General features: G+C 40.9%; 1 protein-coding gene across 1 annotated transcript in view; it reads left to right on the forward strand.

The window, feature by feature from the left end:
- The window catches only part of CFAP58 (cilia and flagella associated protein 58), a gene marked incomplete at both ends in the record, with an annotated part of 105,432 nt that overhangs the window by 39,480 nt on the left and 48,557 nt on the right, over window positions 1-17,395 (forward strand). Inside the window, 5 exons of the mRNA XM_081268244.1 lie at window positions 5,030-5,191; window positions 5,860-6,006; window positions 11,871-12,011; window positions 12,974-13,197; window positions 16,006-16,117. Of these exons, the coding sequence (XP_081124370.1) occupies window positions 5,030-5,191; window positions 5,860-6,006; window positions 11,871-12,011; window positions 12,974-13,197; window positions 16,006-16,117 (786 nt within the window). The remainder of the gene's footprint in view (window positions 1-5,029; window positions 5,192-5,859; window positions 6,007-11,870; window positions 12,012-12,973; window positions 13,198-16,005; window positions 16,118-17,395) is intronic.

Raw genomic sequence — 17,395 nt, forward strand, 5'->3', positions numbered from 1 at the left:
ATATTTCATCAAATTTATGTTAAAGGGTTCCAAATTCAATGACCTACTTTCTTATCCAGCCTCACTCTCTATGATGTTTTGGCTGTGCTACAGTCTCCAAGGGGCATTAACTGTTTTTTTTTTCCAAAATTTTGTTATTTATTTTTATGTGGTGCTGAGGATCAACCCCAGTGCTTCACACGTGCCAGGCAAGTGCTCTACCAATGAGCCCCAGCCCCAGCCCCAACTGATTTTTTAATTTCACTCTTACTTCTATTGGTGGGTTGTTTTAACATTTTGCACTGTAAGCATTCTCTGGACTCTTTCAAGTGGGTCTGTAAATGCTAGGAGATCTCTGGCTGTAATAAAACTTCCTATATTGGAGTATGATTTATCTCATGAGCTGGTTTGAAGTATTTGGAAGTGTCATCAATTAATTAAGCTCCAGCTCCACCCCTGACAATCCTGCAGCTTCAGATGCACCACTTTTAACAGGGGACAGTCTATTGATAAAGAATTTGACCCCTACTTAACACCCTACATGCTTTGTAAATTTTTAGGATTTGAACTTCTGGGTGCCATTGGTTTGAATGATCTCCATCAAACTAAATTGAGTCCAGACACTTAGAAATAAATTGCCTCGTAAATTGTCTTTCCCCTTAGTTTCAATACTTGTTATTTTTTTTCATTTGCCACTTAAATTCCCTCTATCTTCTTGGTATCATGATGGGTTCTTGTTACCCTCAGCTTCAGGAAACCAGAAACAAGTGTGTGATTTTGTGCACTGTTGTGTGCAGAAAAGATGGCCCATGCTAGTTGGATGCTCAAAAAAGAAATGTCCTTGCCTCCATCTTTTTCTCTGGAGCATTATTCTGCCTGTGCAAAGGATTATTCTTGTTATAACATCTCTCAAAATGATTGAACAAGCAATTTTTCTCTCCTCTGATGTGCTGCTTGCTATGCTGAATGCTGATTACGCTGTTCAAAGTATTTTCCATCTATTCGTTTCACTGACCCCAAAGAAGGCAATGTCTTTTCCATAAAAAGTCTAAATTTTAGGCTAAGATAGTGCTTTAAAAAAAAATCAAACAACAGATCCAGAGTTGGGCACCTTATTTAGGCTTTTTATTTATTTCTAACATAACTACCAGTGTTGATACATTAAAGGACTGTCTGCTACTCATTTTTAAGGATTCTGAAGATGTGGATTAAAGAAATGATGAAAGAAGGAACAAGATACAAGATTTTTAAAAATTTTGGTTCCAGGACTGGGGTTGTGGCTTAGTGGTAGAGCACTTGCCTTGCACATGTGAGGCCCTGGGTTCGATCCTCAGCACCACATAAAATTAAATAAATAAAACAAAGATATTGTGTCCATCTACAACTAAAAAATTAAAAAAAATTTCCCCCCAGACCTTTGATTTTATAATCTTCTTCCTTCCAGTTCCTCATCAACCAATTCAAAGCCATTCACCTCTGAGTCCATGTGTTCTTACCTTGGGCCATTTTCTTTCCACACCAATTAGATGATAACAGAAAACAACAACAACAATAATAGCAAAAGCTATAAAATATTTTATATAACTCTAATTCCAAAAAATTTAAAAATTGGTTAAAGTTGATGATTCTCTTGAAAACATGTGCTTCAAATTCAAAGAGAAGTAGAAAACTTAAAAAAATCAATACCTGCCAGGCACAGTGGTGCACAACCTATAATCCCAGCAGCTCAGGAGGCTGAGGAAGGAGAATTGTGATTTCAAAGCCAGCCTCAGCAACTTACCAAAACCCTGTCTCAAATAAAAAATAAAAGAGGGTTGGGGATGTGGCTCAGGGATTAAGAGCCCCTGAGTTCAATCCTCAGTACCAACAAAAAGAAAAAAAAATCAAATCAATACCTGTGGAAGCCGCTGAAAAGTTGAGAGATAATTAGCTTCAACATTGACTGTGGGCCTAATTACTTTACAATTAAATTCCTTCAAACTTGTATGAATCAGATAATTCTCTTGTCATAAGATGATAACTATATAACTTATAGTGGTATAATTTATGTGTGTGTGTGTGTGTGTGTGTGTGTGTGTGTGTGAGAGAGAGAGAGAGAGAGAGAGAGAGAGAGAGAGAGAATTCAAGAAAACTGCTGCTTGTATGCTTTGTGTCATATGTTATTTGGGGGTATACCAATAAGTATTGCTTTACTGATGTTAAATCATTGCTTAGGATAGTTGAGGGCTAAGAATGAAGAGGTAGTTTTCACAAGTGATGGAGATCTTTAATATTAACTGCTTCGATAAGATGCATAGGTCCACCCTCAGAAACTACCTGTTAATTTTCTAGTTTTGGGTTCTCCCAAAACACCATGTGAATATCTGAATTACTGGTTGTATCCATTCATTGATTACCCTTCTGTGCCTGGCAGACTCACTGGAGGTGAGCCTGAGGGTAGAAGGTGTGTCCTTTTCCTCTTTGTAACAACTGTCCTTTTACAGCTTCTGCAAAAGAAAGGTCTTCAGTACATGTTCTTTGAGTGAGTGAATAAATGAGTGAGTGAGTGAATGTGTAAACAGAAAGACACTTCATTCACTTTATGAAATCTGCACAGACCTTGACATTCAAATAAAGCTAAAAAGAAAGCTATAGGCTATATCGCTTGGGAATATGTATGCAGAATCCTAAATGAAATTGTGTCAGACCAAATCTAATAGTACATTAAAAGAATTATGCAGTATGACCAAAGAGGGTTTATTGTGAAACTGAGAGGGTAGTTTTCTATTAAGAAAACTCTTGCGGGCGGTGTGGAAATGTAAAGTGTTACTGCCATCTTGGAAAGCAATCTAACAATATTGTTAAAAGTTAAAAATATATATGTTTTTCAAGCCAGCTATTCCACTCCTGGGAATCCATCCCCCAGAAGTAAAAGCACAGGTGAAGGAGAACACATGTACAAAGTGTTTCCTGTGACCTGGTTCAAAGTGGCAGAAAAGTGGAAACAAGTGAATAGTCACAGAGAAACAGCCAGGAGAGGGTGTCACACCCATACTGTGGGACATTATGCACCTTTAGAAGGGAATGGACTGGAGCTATTTCAGATGATTTCTCCAAGGCATTATTACATCTAAGAAGCAGAGTGCAAACATGTATTCCAAGATCCCATTTGCCTAAAAATAAAAAACAAAACCTCCAAAGCAAAGAAAAACAAAAGACAAAGAAAAACAAATTCTTGCAGCTGTATACTTACTCGTTGACCAACTTGGTGAATATTACTTCTTTTTTTTTAAATTTTTATCTCAGTTTCTGTCCTTGCAAAATTGGGAGGTGAATCATCACATTTCATAGGAATCATCACATTTCATAGGAATTTTTGTAACGATTAAATGAGTTAATACCCATAAAATGCCATGTTCAGAAGAAGCACCTGATGAATATGAGTTTTTATTATTATATTTGTAGGCCTGAATAAAATATGCCAAGCTCAAAAGAAAAATATGGAAGGCACATATTAGATGGTTAACCAAGATATACTATATGGAGAGGGGTGGTTATGGGAGTTCAAGGGAAAAGGAAAAGCCAAGCAAATAAAAGAAATGTACTTTTCCCATTTATGAATTTATTTTAAATTATGGAATTTGTATTATGTATAAAGGAACTAAGATTTTTTAAAGGGAAAATATATTGGTAAGTATATCAAATTAATTGCTCCAATAAGAAAATAATACAAAATGATATGTATTGAAAGACATTTACTAAAATTGAATCCCATCCTTCCTTAAATATTTATACAAAAACTTTGGAAGATGTTTCTATAAAGACATAAAGGGTAAATATTTTAAACAACTGATTTCTATGGTACTTATCCACCTTTAGTTTCTAGACAAAATGTCACTTCCTCTGAGGAACCTTTTAGGACTATTACTTCAAGTATGTCCCCATTCTTGCATTCTCTGTCACCTTGCTCTATTTCCTCTAATTATAACCATGAGTAAAGAAAAATCCACTAAAATGACATGAAATCTCCATGAGAATTTTCTCCTTATGTGTTTTAGCCATTGAACATTAATTAGGCACATTAGTTTCATTGATTCAATGTTTTCTTCACTAACATTTTTCTTCTTAATGGATTTTGTTTTGGGGGGGACATTTCTGGGGGTTGAACCCAGGGGTACTTTACTACTGAGTTACACCCTAGGCCTCTTTATTTTGTTTTGAAACAGGGTGTCTTGCTAAGTTGCTGAGGCTGGACTAGAACTGATGCTCCTCCTGCCTCAGGGATTACAGGCCTGTGCCACTAGGCTGAGCTTTCTTAAGGAATTTTTAAAGAAGTCTGTCCTTTAAAAAAAAAAAAAGAATTTCTGTGGACCTGCAACTGAGAGTCGTACTTTCTACTCTATGAGCTGATGTTGAGAGGAATTGACTGAAGCTGGGATTTCAGGCCCTGATTTTTCATACTTGCCAAAAGGAGGTGATCCTGCTGGCTTCCCGTTTTCCTAAAAATGTTGTGTGCACAATAGATTGCATTTTTATGAAGTCCTCTGAGTTCCCTTGCTGGAAGGGCCTTGACATTGGCAGGACACAGTTTCAATTGCTGTCAAGGGCTAAAGGCCACTTTTCTTTCTGGTGGTTGATGTGATAAAGCAGCCTGTGTGGCCAAACAGCTAAATTATCTCTTATCTTTCCTAGTGCTTTCCCTTAAGCTCTATATAAACCTGTGGCTTTTTTTTTCTTTTCGTTTTTGGTGGGTGGGGTGGTCAGGAGAGGCTTTCCAGAATTGAAAGAATTTTTCCATCTTTTTCTTTCTTGTGTTCACAGAATAACTGTGTTAAACCTTCATCATTGAGCAGAACTGCAGTGTAGATGAGATATATGCTTGCACCTAATCAGCGGGGTGGAATTTCTGTGTTGTGCTGCCGTGATTATTGTCGCAGTCAGATTTTCTGATCGCTGGCATCTCTACCAGCCACCTTTAGATTAAAAAAAAAAAAAAAGAACTTTATTTGTCCCATGTCCGTAAGCACAGATGGGCTGTTCAAGCATATTCCTATACTTCTGTTTCCTCCAGGTCCTCATGAACATGGAAGACATAAAAATCCGTGAAATGCAGATTTTTGACTATAGGAAAAAAATAGCTGAATCGGAGACTAAATTAAAACAGCAACAGAACCTGTATGAAGCTGTGAGGTCAGACAGGAACCTGTACAGCAAAAACCTGGTTGAAGCGCAGGTAAAGAACATATTTATGTGTTTGCATTTTGACTCTTGCTCACCCTGGGTTAAAAGAGGTTCTGGTGCCCTTGTGGCAGGGGTTAAGATGAGATTAAGAAGCAGTCCTGTGCAATTCACCTGGGAAAGAAGACTGATTTATACAGAACTGTCAGGTGGTTTGAAATGGAAATGACACAACTTCATAGGATGTGGAGATCATGGTCCTTCTTTTAATTATTCTGTAGGATTACCTTTCTCCTCTTTGTTATTTTTAAAACTGCTAATGGCAACCGAGAATCAGAGGCGGCAGCACACTCTTGTCATTTAATTGCAGAGCTTTGCTTTGAAATATTTTAGCTATGATGTTTGTTGTGCTTCCAGTTCCTTTAATAAGGAGAGGAATAAAGGGTTGTGTGTGTGTGTGTGTGTGTGTGTGTGTGTGTGTGTGTGTGTGTTTGAGATACTCATTATGTATACTTTGTATATGTCTCATGAGACTGTTTTGAGTCATTGCTATGAAGTACTTTGAGGTTGACGGGCATTGAAGACACAAAAGAATTGCCCATCATAATTGGTCAAGAGAACTTTGTTTTGAGAGAGCTTCCAGGGGAAGCTCTGAAATTTGTCTTGAACTTCCATAGAGATGGTGATGTTTATTTGATTCACTTTCTCCTTTCTTTTTGTTAGGATGAAATAACAGAAATGAAGAGAAAGTTAAAGATTATGACCCATCAGGTAGATCAGCTGAAAGAAGAAATCTCTGCCAAAGAGTCTGTGCTTGTGAAGCTGAATCTGGAACAGCAGCGAATAGAAAAGGAGAAGGAGACACTGAAGGTACAGACCACCTTATAAGAGACGCGGTGGACCAGTGGTCCACTGACCCACTAGGGACAGTCCCCACCTACTGAAGGCAGCAAGGGGCGGGGATGACAACCCAGGCTGCTTATGGTCTTCCCTGCCAGTTTTCCCAACCCATCCTCAAGAGGTATCAGGGCTTGCAGAGGAACAAGGGAGGGAGTGGTACAGAGGTAGAACAGCGTGTTTATGCTGGCTGTCCTGCATCAATGGAAAGAGAAGATACCCATATGCCTAATAAGTCCTTGAGATCTCAGATCTCACAGGATTTTCCATCTGCAGTCCTGGTCCAGCTCTGTGCTCTTACCCAGCCCTTCCCAGCTCCTCTGGGCCTTTAAATTTTTTTAAAAAAATTTATTCTCGATAGTTATACATGACAGCAGAATGCATTTTGATTCATTGGACACAAAGGGAGCACAACTTTTCATTTCTCTGGTTGGGCCTTTCTAGAAGATGACAGTTTGTCTCTCTGTTCCTAGTCAAGTTCCTTTGTGTATGTGTGAATTTTCTGCCTGAAGAATCATTAACTACCAGGTGTGAGAGCTTTGTCTTCACCTGGTTTGCTCCCAGCCAGGTTCATGTTCACTTTCCTCTGTGGGTCTAAGAATTTTGCAGCTGTTCTTCCAGGGACCACCTGTCTCCATAGATCTTACGAGGACATATCCTTCAAACCTACCAGTGTAGAACATTCTGTTCCTACTGACTCTGAGAAAATATACCAAATAATTAAACCATTTCAAATTCTCTAACCAAACATGTTTCACTGCACACATCACTAATCCTGACATCATTTCCTTTCCCTCTTGGATCCAATGGATTTCCCTTCTACTTCATGTGACCAAGGAATTCAAAAAGGAGAGAATGGTGGCATTTTTTCCTTTGAAAATGTGCATGCTTCAGAACTGCTCACAGGAACCGTTTACAACAAATTAGAGACTGAACACCTCAGTTTTTGCATATATTAGCTTTCAAATATAGTCCCTATCTTAAAAAAGTATGTCTAGCATTGGACAGATTTAATATCACATTTCCTTGATTCTAAGATGCCATAGATAGAAATATACACTCTCAATCTAATAATGGGTATGTTTTGGCAACCTAATGGTAGGTTTTCATGGAAACAGAATTACTGAGATATGGTTAAAAAAAGATACAGTCATTGATATATTTACCTGAGACTCGCATTTCTCCAACTGCAACTTATGATAGAAAAAGAATAATTCTGCATTAAATTTTATTTACATATAAAGAAATATACATATATTTTTTAAAACTTGAAAATATCCTAAATCTTTGCCCTTATCCCCTGTTCAAAAACAGTTTCATGGGAGCAGTTCATCCACCCTGGAACCTGCAGTGGGATGGGGTTTATTTGTTGCTGAATGAATCAGAAGGAACTCATTATAAACCTTGCTTCACCAGGGGCCTCATGGCCCACGTTATCAAGGCTTCCGTGAAATCCATTGGGTGAATCATTTTTTTTTCTTGGAGGATGACATTGATTCTCATCTCTGTTTCCCAAGTGATGCTTTATCCAAGAGATTAACCTATAGCTGAGTCCAGGGTGGAATTAATTGCCTGCTGTAAAATTCTGCTCTAGAATAAGTGATTCCTGTACAAAAGATCAATACTTTGATGTGAGTTAGTATTTACTTCAATTATGTCCTCCACCAACAGGCATCTACGTATAGCGCCAAAGAAGCATTATAATAAAATAAAATAAAATAAAATAAAATAAAATAAAATAAAATAAAATAAAATAAAATAAAATAAAGGGCATAGGGTCCTGTTTTGTGGCCCTGGACCAGCAGAGTTGGTAGCTGGTGGAATGAAGGGTGATCAAAAGGTTTCTGCTCTGGAGGGTGAGCTCCAGATGGGGAATCCCTGGTTGGGATGGCTTTGGGTCACTGGTTGGAGGCTTTATGGAGCTGGATGCTTTTTCTTCCAGCATTTCCCATTAAGGCAGGAGTGGGGAACAGAGGAAGAATACCCACCTGATTTATTATTTGAGGTTATCCAAGGATGACTTGCAGTGGTGCTCCGACTGGATAATTTCGGCCTATCATTAAGCCTGTTTGACATTCTTTAGAAAAATATGACAGCTCCAGTGTTGAGTTTCAGTCTCTTGACTTTTTCAGCTTAAGAATCAGAATCACATTCTACACAGGTCTCTGGATTTCATGCATCTAAATTTGCAAACCAACACGGGGGGAGGGAGGACTGATTCTAGTAACTTTGCCCCATGACACATTCATCTTACTTTTGTGAGGTCTACAAAGTGGTGTGTGCACATAATCCCCGATGGAGGGACAAGTCCTAGCCTGCTTGCTAGGATGATATACCTCTCTACAGGACAACCCAATTTTCTCCCCCAAGCCTGTAGACAAACAATTGTCATCATATGTCACCCTCACCCTCATGTATCCTCCTCAAGTGAAAAATTTTGTTCCTTCCAAAATTCCTTTTCCAGTTGCTACCGGGTTCTTTGGACTTCTTGGGATTCTGGACATTGTCAGTGTATCATGGTTATGATACGCTCTCTGTAGATGTTGCTGCATCTGTGTCCCCTTGCCCAGTCTGTGCCAGTCCTGTTTCATCAGCACCAAAGGGGCCATCTTGTTTGCAGTGTCTGTCTTCTAGTGCTAACAGGTCCATGATTCTGTCTCGTCACTTACCAATCATCCCCCATCTATCTGACAGCACTTTGATTCTTGGTGAATAATCCAATGACAAATTCTCTTGGGTCCAGAGCTCAGTACTACATTAGGACCTCACTCCAGGGCACCACATCCTTTTACTTAATGGATTCTGTAGCATGATAGAAAGGGGGAGCTGTTATCTGAGACAGGGTGGCAGGGGCTGGGCGGGGAGAGAAAGAGAGACAGCCTACTTCCTCTGTGGCCAGAAGACTTCAGGTCGTCCATGCAGGAATGGACAAGGTTCTTGCAAGGGTAGCTCTTGAGATATGTTTTATGCTCCAAGCCAAATGAGATGGTATGTAGTTCGTAAACACCTTCCACAAAATCATACCATGACAGGGGCAGTGACTGAATGGTGCATCCTGCCATCTCATTACAACTTCCTGCCACCAGTAACACTTTGATGGGTGCAGAAACCTCAGGTCCCCTCCAAGATGCTGCTTGATGTGCTTTTGGGTGCACAGCAGTTGTTCCCATCTTTCCTGGGTGAGACAGCTCAGATTTATAACTGCTAAATGTATTAGACCCAAGGTATTTTGTTGATGTTCACATTTGCTGCCAGCGTCTAATGCCACATCTTGTTTACAGCCCATAAATTTATGACATAAGGAGACCACTCGGAATTTTGATATATTATGAAAAAAGCACCCAGCAATGCCAAACGCACGAACGGTTTTACATTCCAGACAGATACTTTTACACACTGTTGATTGCATTTTAATATAACAGGGGTTTCATTTTGTTCTGCTGATGGATTCTGATCAGCTCTCAGCACTTAGGAACAGAGAAGTGAGTGTTGCAGGTATGGGAAAATAAAAGTTTTATTAAAGGAAGCAGGAGCCAAACAGGTATTTTATTGCTGTCTCTGCTGTCACCTTAAATGATTATAGAAACAGAAAGGCTGGTTATTCCCTGACTTTCCTATCAGGCAAAACCTGTAAGTGGTAAATACTAGACCAGATCTTTTCTCAATAAGCATTTCCTTTTGCTTATCCCTGGAAAAAAACACATTTCATGAATGAACAAACAAAATGTCATAAAAGAAACCCCTGGTTTTATATTACAGTAGCTGGTTGCATTTAATTTAAACATCTCTTGCTGGGATCTTGGTATCTTCTGCGGTTTAGGGTGGCATTCATGACTGCTGCTGAGGTGTGGCATTCATGACTCTTGGTGTTCATGAGTGAGAGGCAGACCTTGACCTGAGTTGGGTTGGTTCACAGGCACATGTAAGTATGGAGTTGTCTATTGTCTTGGTGACCTTTCTGGGTGTGTGTTTATGTGTGTGTGTGAGTCCCAATATTTACTTGAAAGGAAAAATTACAAGTCTTTCACTGTCATCTGGCAACCTGCAAGCAATTGACACATTGAAGCCTTAATGTCATCTTATCACGTCTCCTGTGAGCTCAGGCATGGGTTGGGGGAAGCAAAGCTCTCCCTCCTCATTCGATTGGGTCACTTGTCCTTCTCAGCTGGGCACGAAACCTCTTAAAGACACATTTTGGTTCCTCAGTGTGTGCTCCATCCTGTGCATGGTGTGCAAAGCCCTTCCTAGTCCAGCCCAGCTGCTTACCAGCCTCACCTCCTGCTGGTTCCTACCTAGCTCTCTACTCCAGCCACAGGGGATGGATGTGGCTTCCTGGTCTGCCTCCTTCTCGACAGCCAGGGACCTGACTGGTTCTTTCTTCTCTACTCCAGGCAGAAGTGGAAACTCCTTCCTGTGTTTTCTCATGTCCTCCTCACACAGGTTGATGGTGTGTTCACCCCAGTGGCTCTGTTCATCGTCTCCAGTGGGTGCGGGATCCTTGTCTTACTCATCTTCTGATTTCACTGGGAATGATGGGGGTGGTGACAGTAGCAGGAACACAGACTTTGGCATCCAAAACACCTGGTTGGACTCTCAGCTCTGCTACTTACTGGCTGTACTTATTTGCTTTTTTGTCTCTGTGATTGTGTTAGTAAAATGGAGAAAAGAGTTGGTAAAACATGCAGCATTGTGCCGAGGGTATGGTAGTCACAAACCTACTTGTGGAATAGAAGTGGGTTGTCCTTCAATGAGAAGAATTTCTCTCAGTTTATAGCACCTCTCCCACATCATTCCTATGATTTCCATATAACCTCAAGGGCCACACTGAGCTGTGAGCTCTCTGATAATGTGTCCCTGATGACCCTGGTTCACTGATGACTTTTCCTTCCATCTCCTGTGACATAAATTTACTTCATGATAAAAAAAAAAGCTACTGAAAAATTGTTGCCTGGGCTAATTAATATTTGCATAATATTTGTGTATCATCTGGGTTGGAAATATCTTAGGACTAAGACTTACATCTTTTTTTTTTTTTTGTACCAGGGATTGAACTCAGGGGCGCTCGCCACTGAGCCACATGCCCAGCCCTATTTTGTATTTTATTTAGACACAGAGTCTCACTGAGTTGCTTAGTGCCTCAATGTTGTGGAGGCTGGCTTTGAACTCTCCATCCTCCTGCCTCAGCCTCCTGAGCCGCTAGGATTGTAGGCATGCGCTACTGTGCCTGGGGGCTTACATCTTTTTATAGATGGGTCATCAGGGACACATTATCAGAGAGCTCACAGCTGAGTCTGGCCCTTCTTTCTCATCAGGCTGCTTCCATTAGATAGACACATAGTAGTAGTTCAAATTATTTTTGGCTAATTTGATTTCTGCTTGCATTGGGCTCTTGCTTTGCAGTGAATGTACTGGTGGCGTTAGGGCCATGCCTGGAATGGAAGCCTGTCCTCACCCCTGCATCTTCCTCTGCTCTATTCTTAGTGAATTCTCTTGGTGAGAGAAGCCACGCTGTGGAATACCAATGAAGCTACATGTACACAGACAAGTGAGAGGAATCCCTCAAGGGCACAACTCACAGAAAAACACCGTCACTGATATGGGGCATTGCTATTTCCTTGTCAGTGCCCCTGCATGCATGTGTGTGTGTGTGTGTGTGTGTGTGTGTGTGTGTGTGTGTGTGTTGTAGGTCTCTGTTGGGCTTGTGAGAGTGATCAAATCACGTTCAATGAAACATCAAAGAAAGCATAAGCCTAACTGGGCATCTAAACCTGGGCCCTGTAGTCCTGGTTTGTGCTGCTGTTGAAGGAAATTTGTTCACATCGTTTACTCTTTCTCAGGCGGAGCTGCAGAAGCTGAGACAACAAGCCCTGGAGACGAAACACTTCATTGAAAAGCAAGAGGCCGAGGAGAGAAAACTCCTGCGAATCATTGCCGAGGCTGATGGGGAACGATTGAGGCAGAAGAAGGAGTTAGACCAGGTAGAGTCTCCTCATCAGACTCTCAACCACAGTCACGAGTGATCAATTCCAATTTTTATGACTCCTCTGTCCTCTTTCAGCAATGCCAGCCTTATTGGGAGGTCAGCAGCAGAGGCCCATCTCTTGTTGATTGGGGATGGAATAGTAACTCATTTGATGGGCTTGTATTTACAAGCACTTCTTAGGCATCGGTCCCTTCTCCAGGCACAGGGGACACTTTGGTCAAGAGAAGCACGAGTTCCCTGTTCTCAATGAGCTTACATTCCAGGGCAACATAATAGCTCATATGTAATTGCAATTAATAATTACATATTTGGGAGCTAGAAACTCAAATGTGTAGTGTGGGGCTTAGAAACGTAAATGATTTCAAGGACCTGGCAGAGAGAAGTTAGTCCCTACAAGAACGCTAAGAAGTGGTGGTACTTGACCAGACTGTTGAAATTTAAACATCAAAAAGCAAACGGGTTGGAGCGGCCCTGAGAGTTAGAGGCTTGAGGATTGCAACTTTGAGGCCAGCCTGGGAAATCTAGCAGACTGTCTCAAAATTAAAATAAAAAGGGTTGGGTATATAGTTCAGTAGTAAAGTGCTCCTGGGTTCAATCCCTAATACCAAAACAAACAAACAAACAAAAACCAAAACAATACAAAACAAAAAATGACAAATGGGTTGGAAAAAATATACCATCAAACAAAAATGATCTACCCACAGGCCAAGAAATTTTGGACCGCTGGGCTATTAACATTATTACAAATTATTTATTGCACAGTGGTTTCTCGTTTCAAAGGGACCCCAACTCTAGTGGGAGGAGCCCAGTGTTGAGGGTCTAGCAGGTGATTCCAGTGGCCGGTGCACGTGGCGCCCACATGGCCATTTGCTAGATATTCGTGGGCTGAATGAAGGCTGCAGCCACAATGAAAAGCGTGACTTTTCCATTCCTGGGGCCCCTTCCCCTCGTTTCTAGGTCATCAGCGAGAGAGACATCCTGGGGTCTCAGCTTGTTCGGCGCAATGACGAGTTAGCTTTGCTCTACGAGAAGATCAAGATCCAGCAGTCGGTGATGAATAAGGGCGAAAGCCAGTACAACCAGAGGGTAGAGGACATGCGGATCCTCAAACTTGAGATCAAGAAGCTTCGCAGGGAGAAGGGGATTCTCGCCAGGAGCGTGGCTAACGTGGAGGAACTCAGGTAACTGGTAAGGGCATGGCACTCTGCGGGGAGCTTCTCACGATTGTTGGTCATTGAAAGTCTTCATCAAATTAATTGGATAAATGGATTCTGCATGATGAAATTATCAGCCAAGAAAGATTAAGAACTTTCCCATCCCACCCTACATTGCCCACCAGGCAAAACGAAAACGAACTTGTTTCCTTTCAAGGGATTTTGGGCAAGTGCAAAAAGGTGGCACATGCCTGTCATCCCAGTGGCTTCGGAGGCTGAGGCAGGAGGGTCACGAGTTCAAAGCCAGCCTCAGCGACTTAGAGAGGCCCCAAGCAATTCAGCGAGACTCTGTCTCAAAATAAAAAATAAAAAAAAAAGGTCTGGGGATGTGGCTCAGTGTTAAAGTGCTGCTGGGTTCAATCCCTGGTACCAAAAAAAAAAAAAAAAAAAAATATTTAAAAGAATGATTCTGGATTTTTAAAAAGGACATTTCAAGTCATATCACAAACACCAACTAGTCATGATTCAGAAAAATTTCTTTCCCCAATGAAAAAAGGTGAATTTCTTTAATAAGGCAGTGTGTAGGGGGTGGAGCAGCAATATTTAAATTTCATCCGGGTAACTTTACACTTTGTTCTTGGAACTATATATGGGATGAAAAGAGGTAGGTGGAAATTTTAATTCTACCACTATTTGCAAATCTGTTTTCTAGAAGGTAGTCAGATTTTCTCTCTCACTCTTGATTTATCTTTTGCAGCTTTACTTTAGCTTAGTGTGTATCTTCGTCTTTTTTTTTTTTTTTAATCTGAGGTGCCTGAGATCTACTTTTCCTTGGGGAAAACAGTACTTTGTTTTATATGGGGAGCTGCAGGAAACCAAATAAGAGCATCTGATCTTTTCCCAGTAGCTGTCCGTATTCTCCAGGGGCTTGTAGAGGAATCTCCTTGACCACTCCTGATAAGGACACAGTTTGGATCTGCTTCTTAATTTAATTGAATTAGAAGATAGTTTTGATATTTAGACATAGGGAATATATTCAGGAATACTAAGACAGCCACCATCAGGGATGGATCAATACTTTTTTTTTTTCTTAATCTTTTTAAGAATTGCTTGTATTTCGGGTAATGAAAGTAGTGTAAATTCATTGTAGAAAACATGGGAAATTCAGAAAAGAAATCTAAAGAAGAGCTTAGAGAATCACTCATACCTTTACTACCATTGACAGTGTAGAGACAAATGGCTTCATTCTAAGTAGCTATTGAAAGATCTCCAGGACTATCAGCCACCAGTTATTTTTATGACACCCATAGAGGACAAACTTTTACCCATTTCTATTCAATAGTGCTAGTTTGTGGACAATGGGTTTTATTTTTCTTTTCAATGAGAAGACAACTTGATACAGATTGGGAGCAAGCAGTCATGAATTCTAATCTCAGCCTTGTGTGACCTTGCGCAAATCACTAAACTTCTCTGAGCTTTTGACTTGTAGTTACAATAAAATATGAAAACAAATGTAATGTGCCTGGCACAAAGTCTAATAGAAAGCAAGCCATCAAACATGGTAGCCAACATTTTGCCCTCTTCTTCCAAAGACACCCTAGAGAATCGAAGTGTTACAAATATGCTTTTAATTCTAAGCACCTTGTTCTGGGCTCCCTATCTCATGTGAACCTCATGCAGTTAATTCGAATGGGTTGTCTTGCTAATGAGGGGAAGTTGTATTATTGGTTTAAATGAAGCAATTAAGTAAGAAATGGCTTAGCATTAGTGATCTGCACACCCAGAGCAGACGAGGACAGACATTAATGTCCTCATTGCTCCTGTCAATGCAAGTGCTTGCTGCTTCTCCACCTCCCAACCAAACTTCTGGTTGATAGGGTGACAGGTAGCTCACAGGATCCTGAGGACGGCTGCAGCACAGTCCTATTAACTAGAGATTCCTGAAGATTTTGCAAGTATGTCTGCGGCAGAGCTGGTGCCTGGGACTTTTTCAGTCACCTGTGTGCTAGGGTTGGGGAATGCCAGGTAGAAGATCTCCCAAATCCTGACTCATTGTCTCCTGGTCCTGGCTGCACAGGAATATTACCAGTAGAACTATAAACCCCATGAAGTCCAAGCCCTGCATCAAACCGGACCAAGCAGAGTCCCTCTGGAATTGGGTTCAGGCAAAGGGATGTTGTCAGAGCTCTCCCCCCCCCACCCCCCCTCCACCCATGATCCCAATGTGTGGCGTGCAGTGAGGGTGGAGGTGGAGGCCTGACTGCTGCCAGGTGGTCCCCTGTGCCTCAATAGCTCTGTTAGGGGCTGTGTGCTCATTCACTGTACTGTACAAACATTTAGAAACATTGAAAAGTATATTGAAGCTCTCATAATTCACCTCTGCACCTCCTTCATTTCACACACTTCTAAATTCCGTGAATATACAGAATCAATATTCTAAAGCCTGTCACATTTTTGTTGTTGTTTAAAGCGAAGGCAATTCTCTGAGCTCTGCAAGAACTGACATCATTTACGCCTTAACCAGATTTGAGAGGCTGGTCTCAGTGTTCACAAAAGTCCCCTGAATTCCAACTTTCTACCCAAGATGTAGTATGGATGTGGCCATTTAAAGAGATGATGTTCAGCTGGGTACAGTAGCACATGCCTGTAATCCCAGAGACTCTTGAGAGGCAGAAAGATTGCAAATTTGTAGTCAGTCTGGATAACTTAAGACCCCGCCTCAAAATAAAAAATAAAAAAGACTAGGCATTAGCTTGTGTTTGTGTGTGTGTGTGTGTGTGTGGGGGATCAAATGGGCAGAGAATTTCTTTGCAAAAGAAAGTCTGTGTTATTCAGGCAGGAGTTTTTTCACATGCAAAGAGAATTCTTAAAGGAGAGGACCCGCTGCAGAGCCCTGGAGGAGGAACTGGAGAACCCCATGAATGTGCACAGATGGAGGAAGCTCGAGGTAACAGCTGCTGGAATGTTCTTCCCCTCCCCCATCTTCTCTCCTACCCTGCTGGAGGCTTCTAACCTAAAGCACAATTAAGAAGTGCCCTTTAATTTAATGCTCTGCAAATTGTCACCTAGAATGTAAGACTGGCTGCAATGCAAATTGGGTTATTCCAGAACCAGATGCTCCATTTGAATTCATTTGAGTTTTGTTTTAAAAGTCTGGAACGAAATCCTTTCTGCCTGAAAAAAGACCCAGTAGAAGCTGTGTACTGGCTTTACCAATTGCCATTTCTTTTTCTTGTTTAGGGAGTTTGTGGTCCACCAGTTATCCCTCAACTGCCTGTCCATCTTGGATTGCTAATGGCCTTTAGCTACGTGGGCCACCAGCATCTTAATCATCTTTCAATTGGTCTTTGCATTCTATTTTTTTTTCCTTCTTCCATGAAAAATGGTTTTTTAAAGAGCCCTCTTTGCAAAGCTCTAGCCAAACCCTTTAGGATCTGGGGACATAGCCAAAGTCTTAGAGGTAGAAGATGGGCAATCAATTTCGTTTGATATTTTATGAGTTCCTGGTGGACATTACCACCAGCACTGCAAATAGCAGTTAAAGATAAACTCTTCTTATTCAAGAAAAAGAGGGCACTCTCCTGGTTGTACCAAGCAACGTGGGTGCCAGAAGGGGATTCCAGTAAATGAACAATTAGGGTGTTGAGAAAGATAAGTCTATGATACAAGAAAGATCAGGGCAGGCTGGAAAATCAGCTAACTAGGTTTTTGTTTTTCATTTTTATTTTTTCCTTTTAATGAAGAAAGCATTAAGGCTAATGCATTATAAATTGTTATGTAAACATGAGGCCTGGATTTTAATAACATCCAGTCCTGCCAAGAGATGTGTGCCAGACCTAGTCCCAATATATGGGTATCAATTGGCACTGCTCAGTGCTTCTCAAAGTCAGAGTCAACAACATCTCTTTAATTTCCCCTTTTTTGACCCTCATTTATTCCTCTTCACATGCCAAGTGTGGTGTCTCGTTTACTAGCTCAGCCACCGTGTGGATCTGTCCGGGGAAGTGGAGCTGAAGTGTTTAAATCCATTTGCCATCACATTAGTTTATTCCGTGTGTTTTCAAGCAGATCTTTCAAGTTTCCAACTCGGCGTCAATTTCTATTTTAAAAAATTAGAAAATGAAGACTCTGGGAGACAGTTAAAAATATTTAGCTTGCTAGATTAATTCAAAACGTCAGAACAGTTGAGAGGGAAGGTTTGGCTGGCGGACTGGAGGACAATGGA

Source organism: Spermophilus citellus (assembly GCF_964194105.1).
Source record: "Spermophilus citellus genome assembly, chromosome: 15".
In the NCBI taxonomy this organism is placed as follows: Eukaryota; Metazoa; Chordata; class Mammalia; order Rodentia; family Sciuridae; genus Spermophilus; species Spermophilus citellus.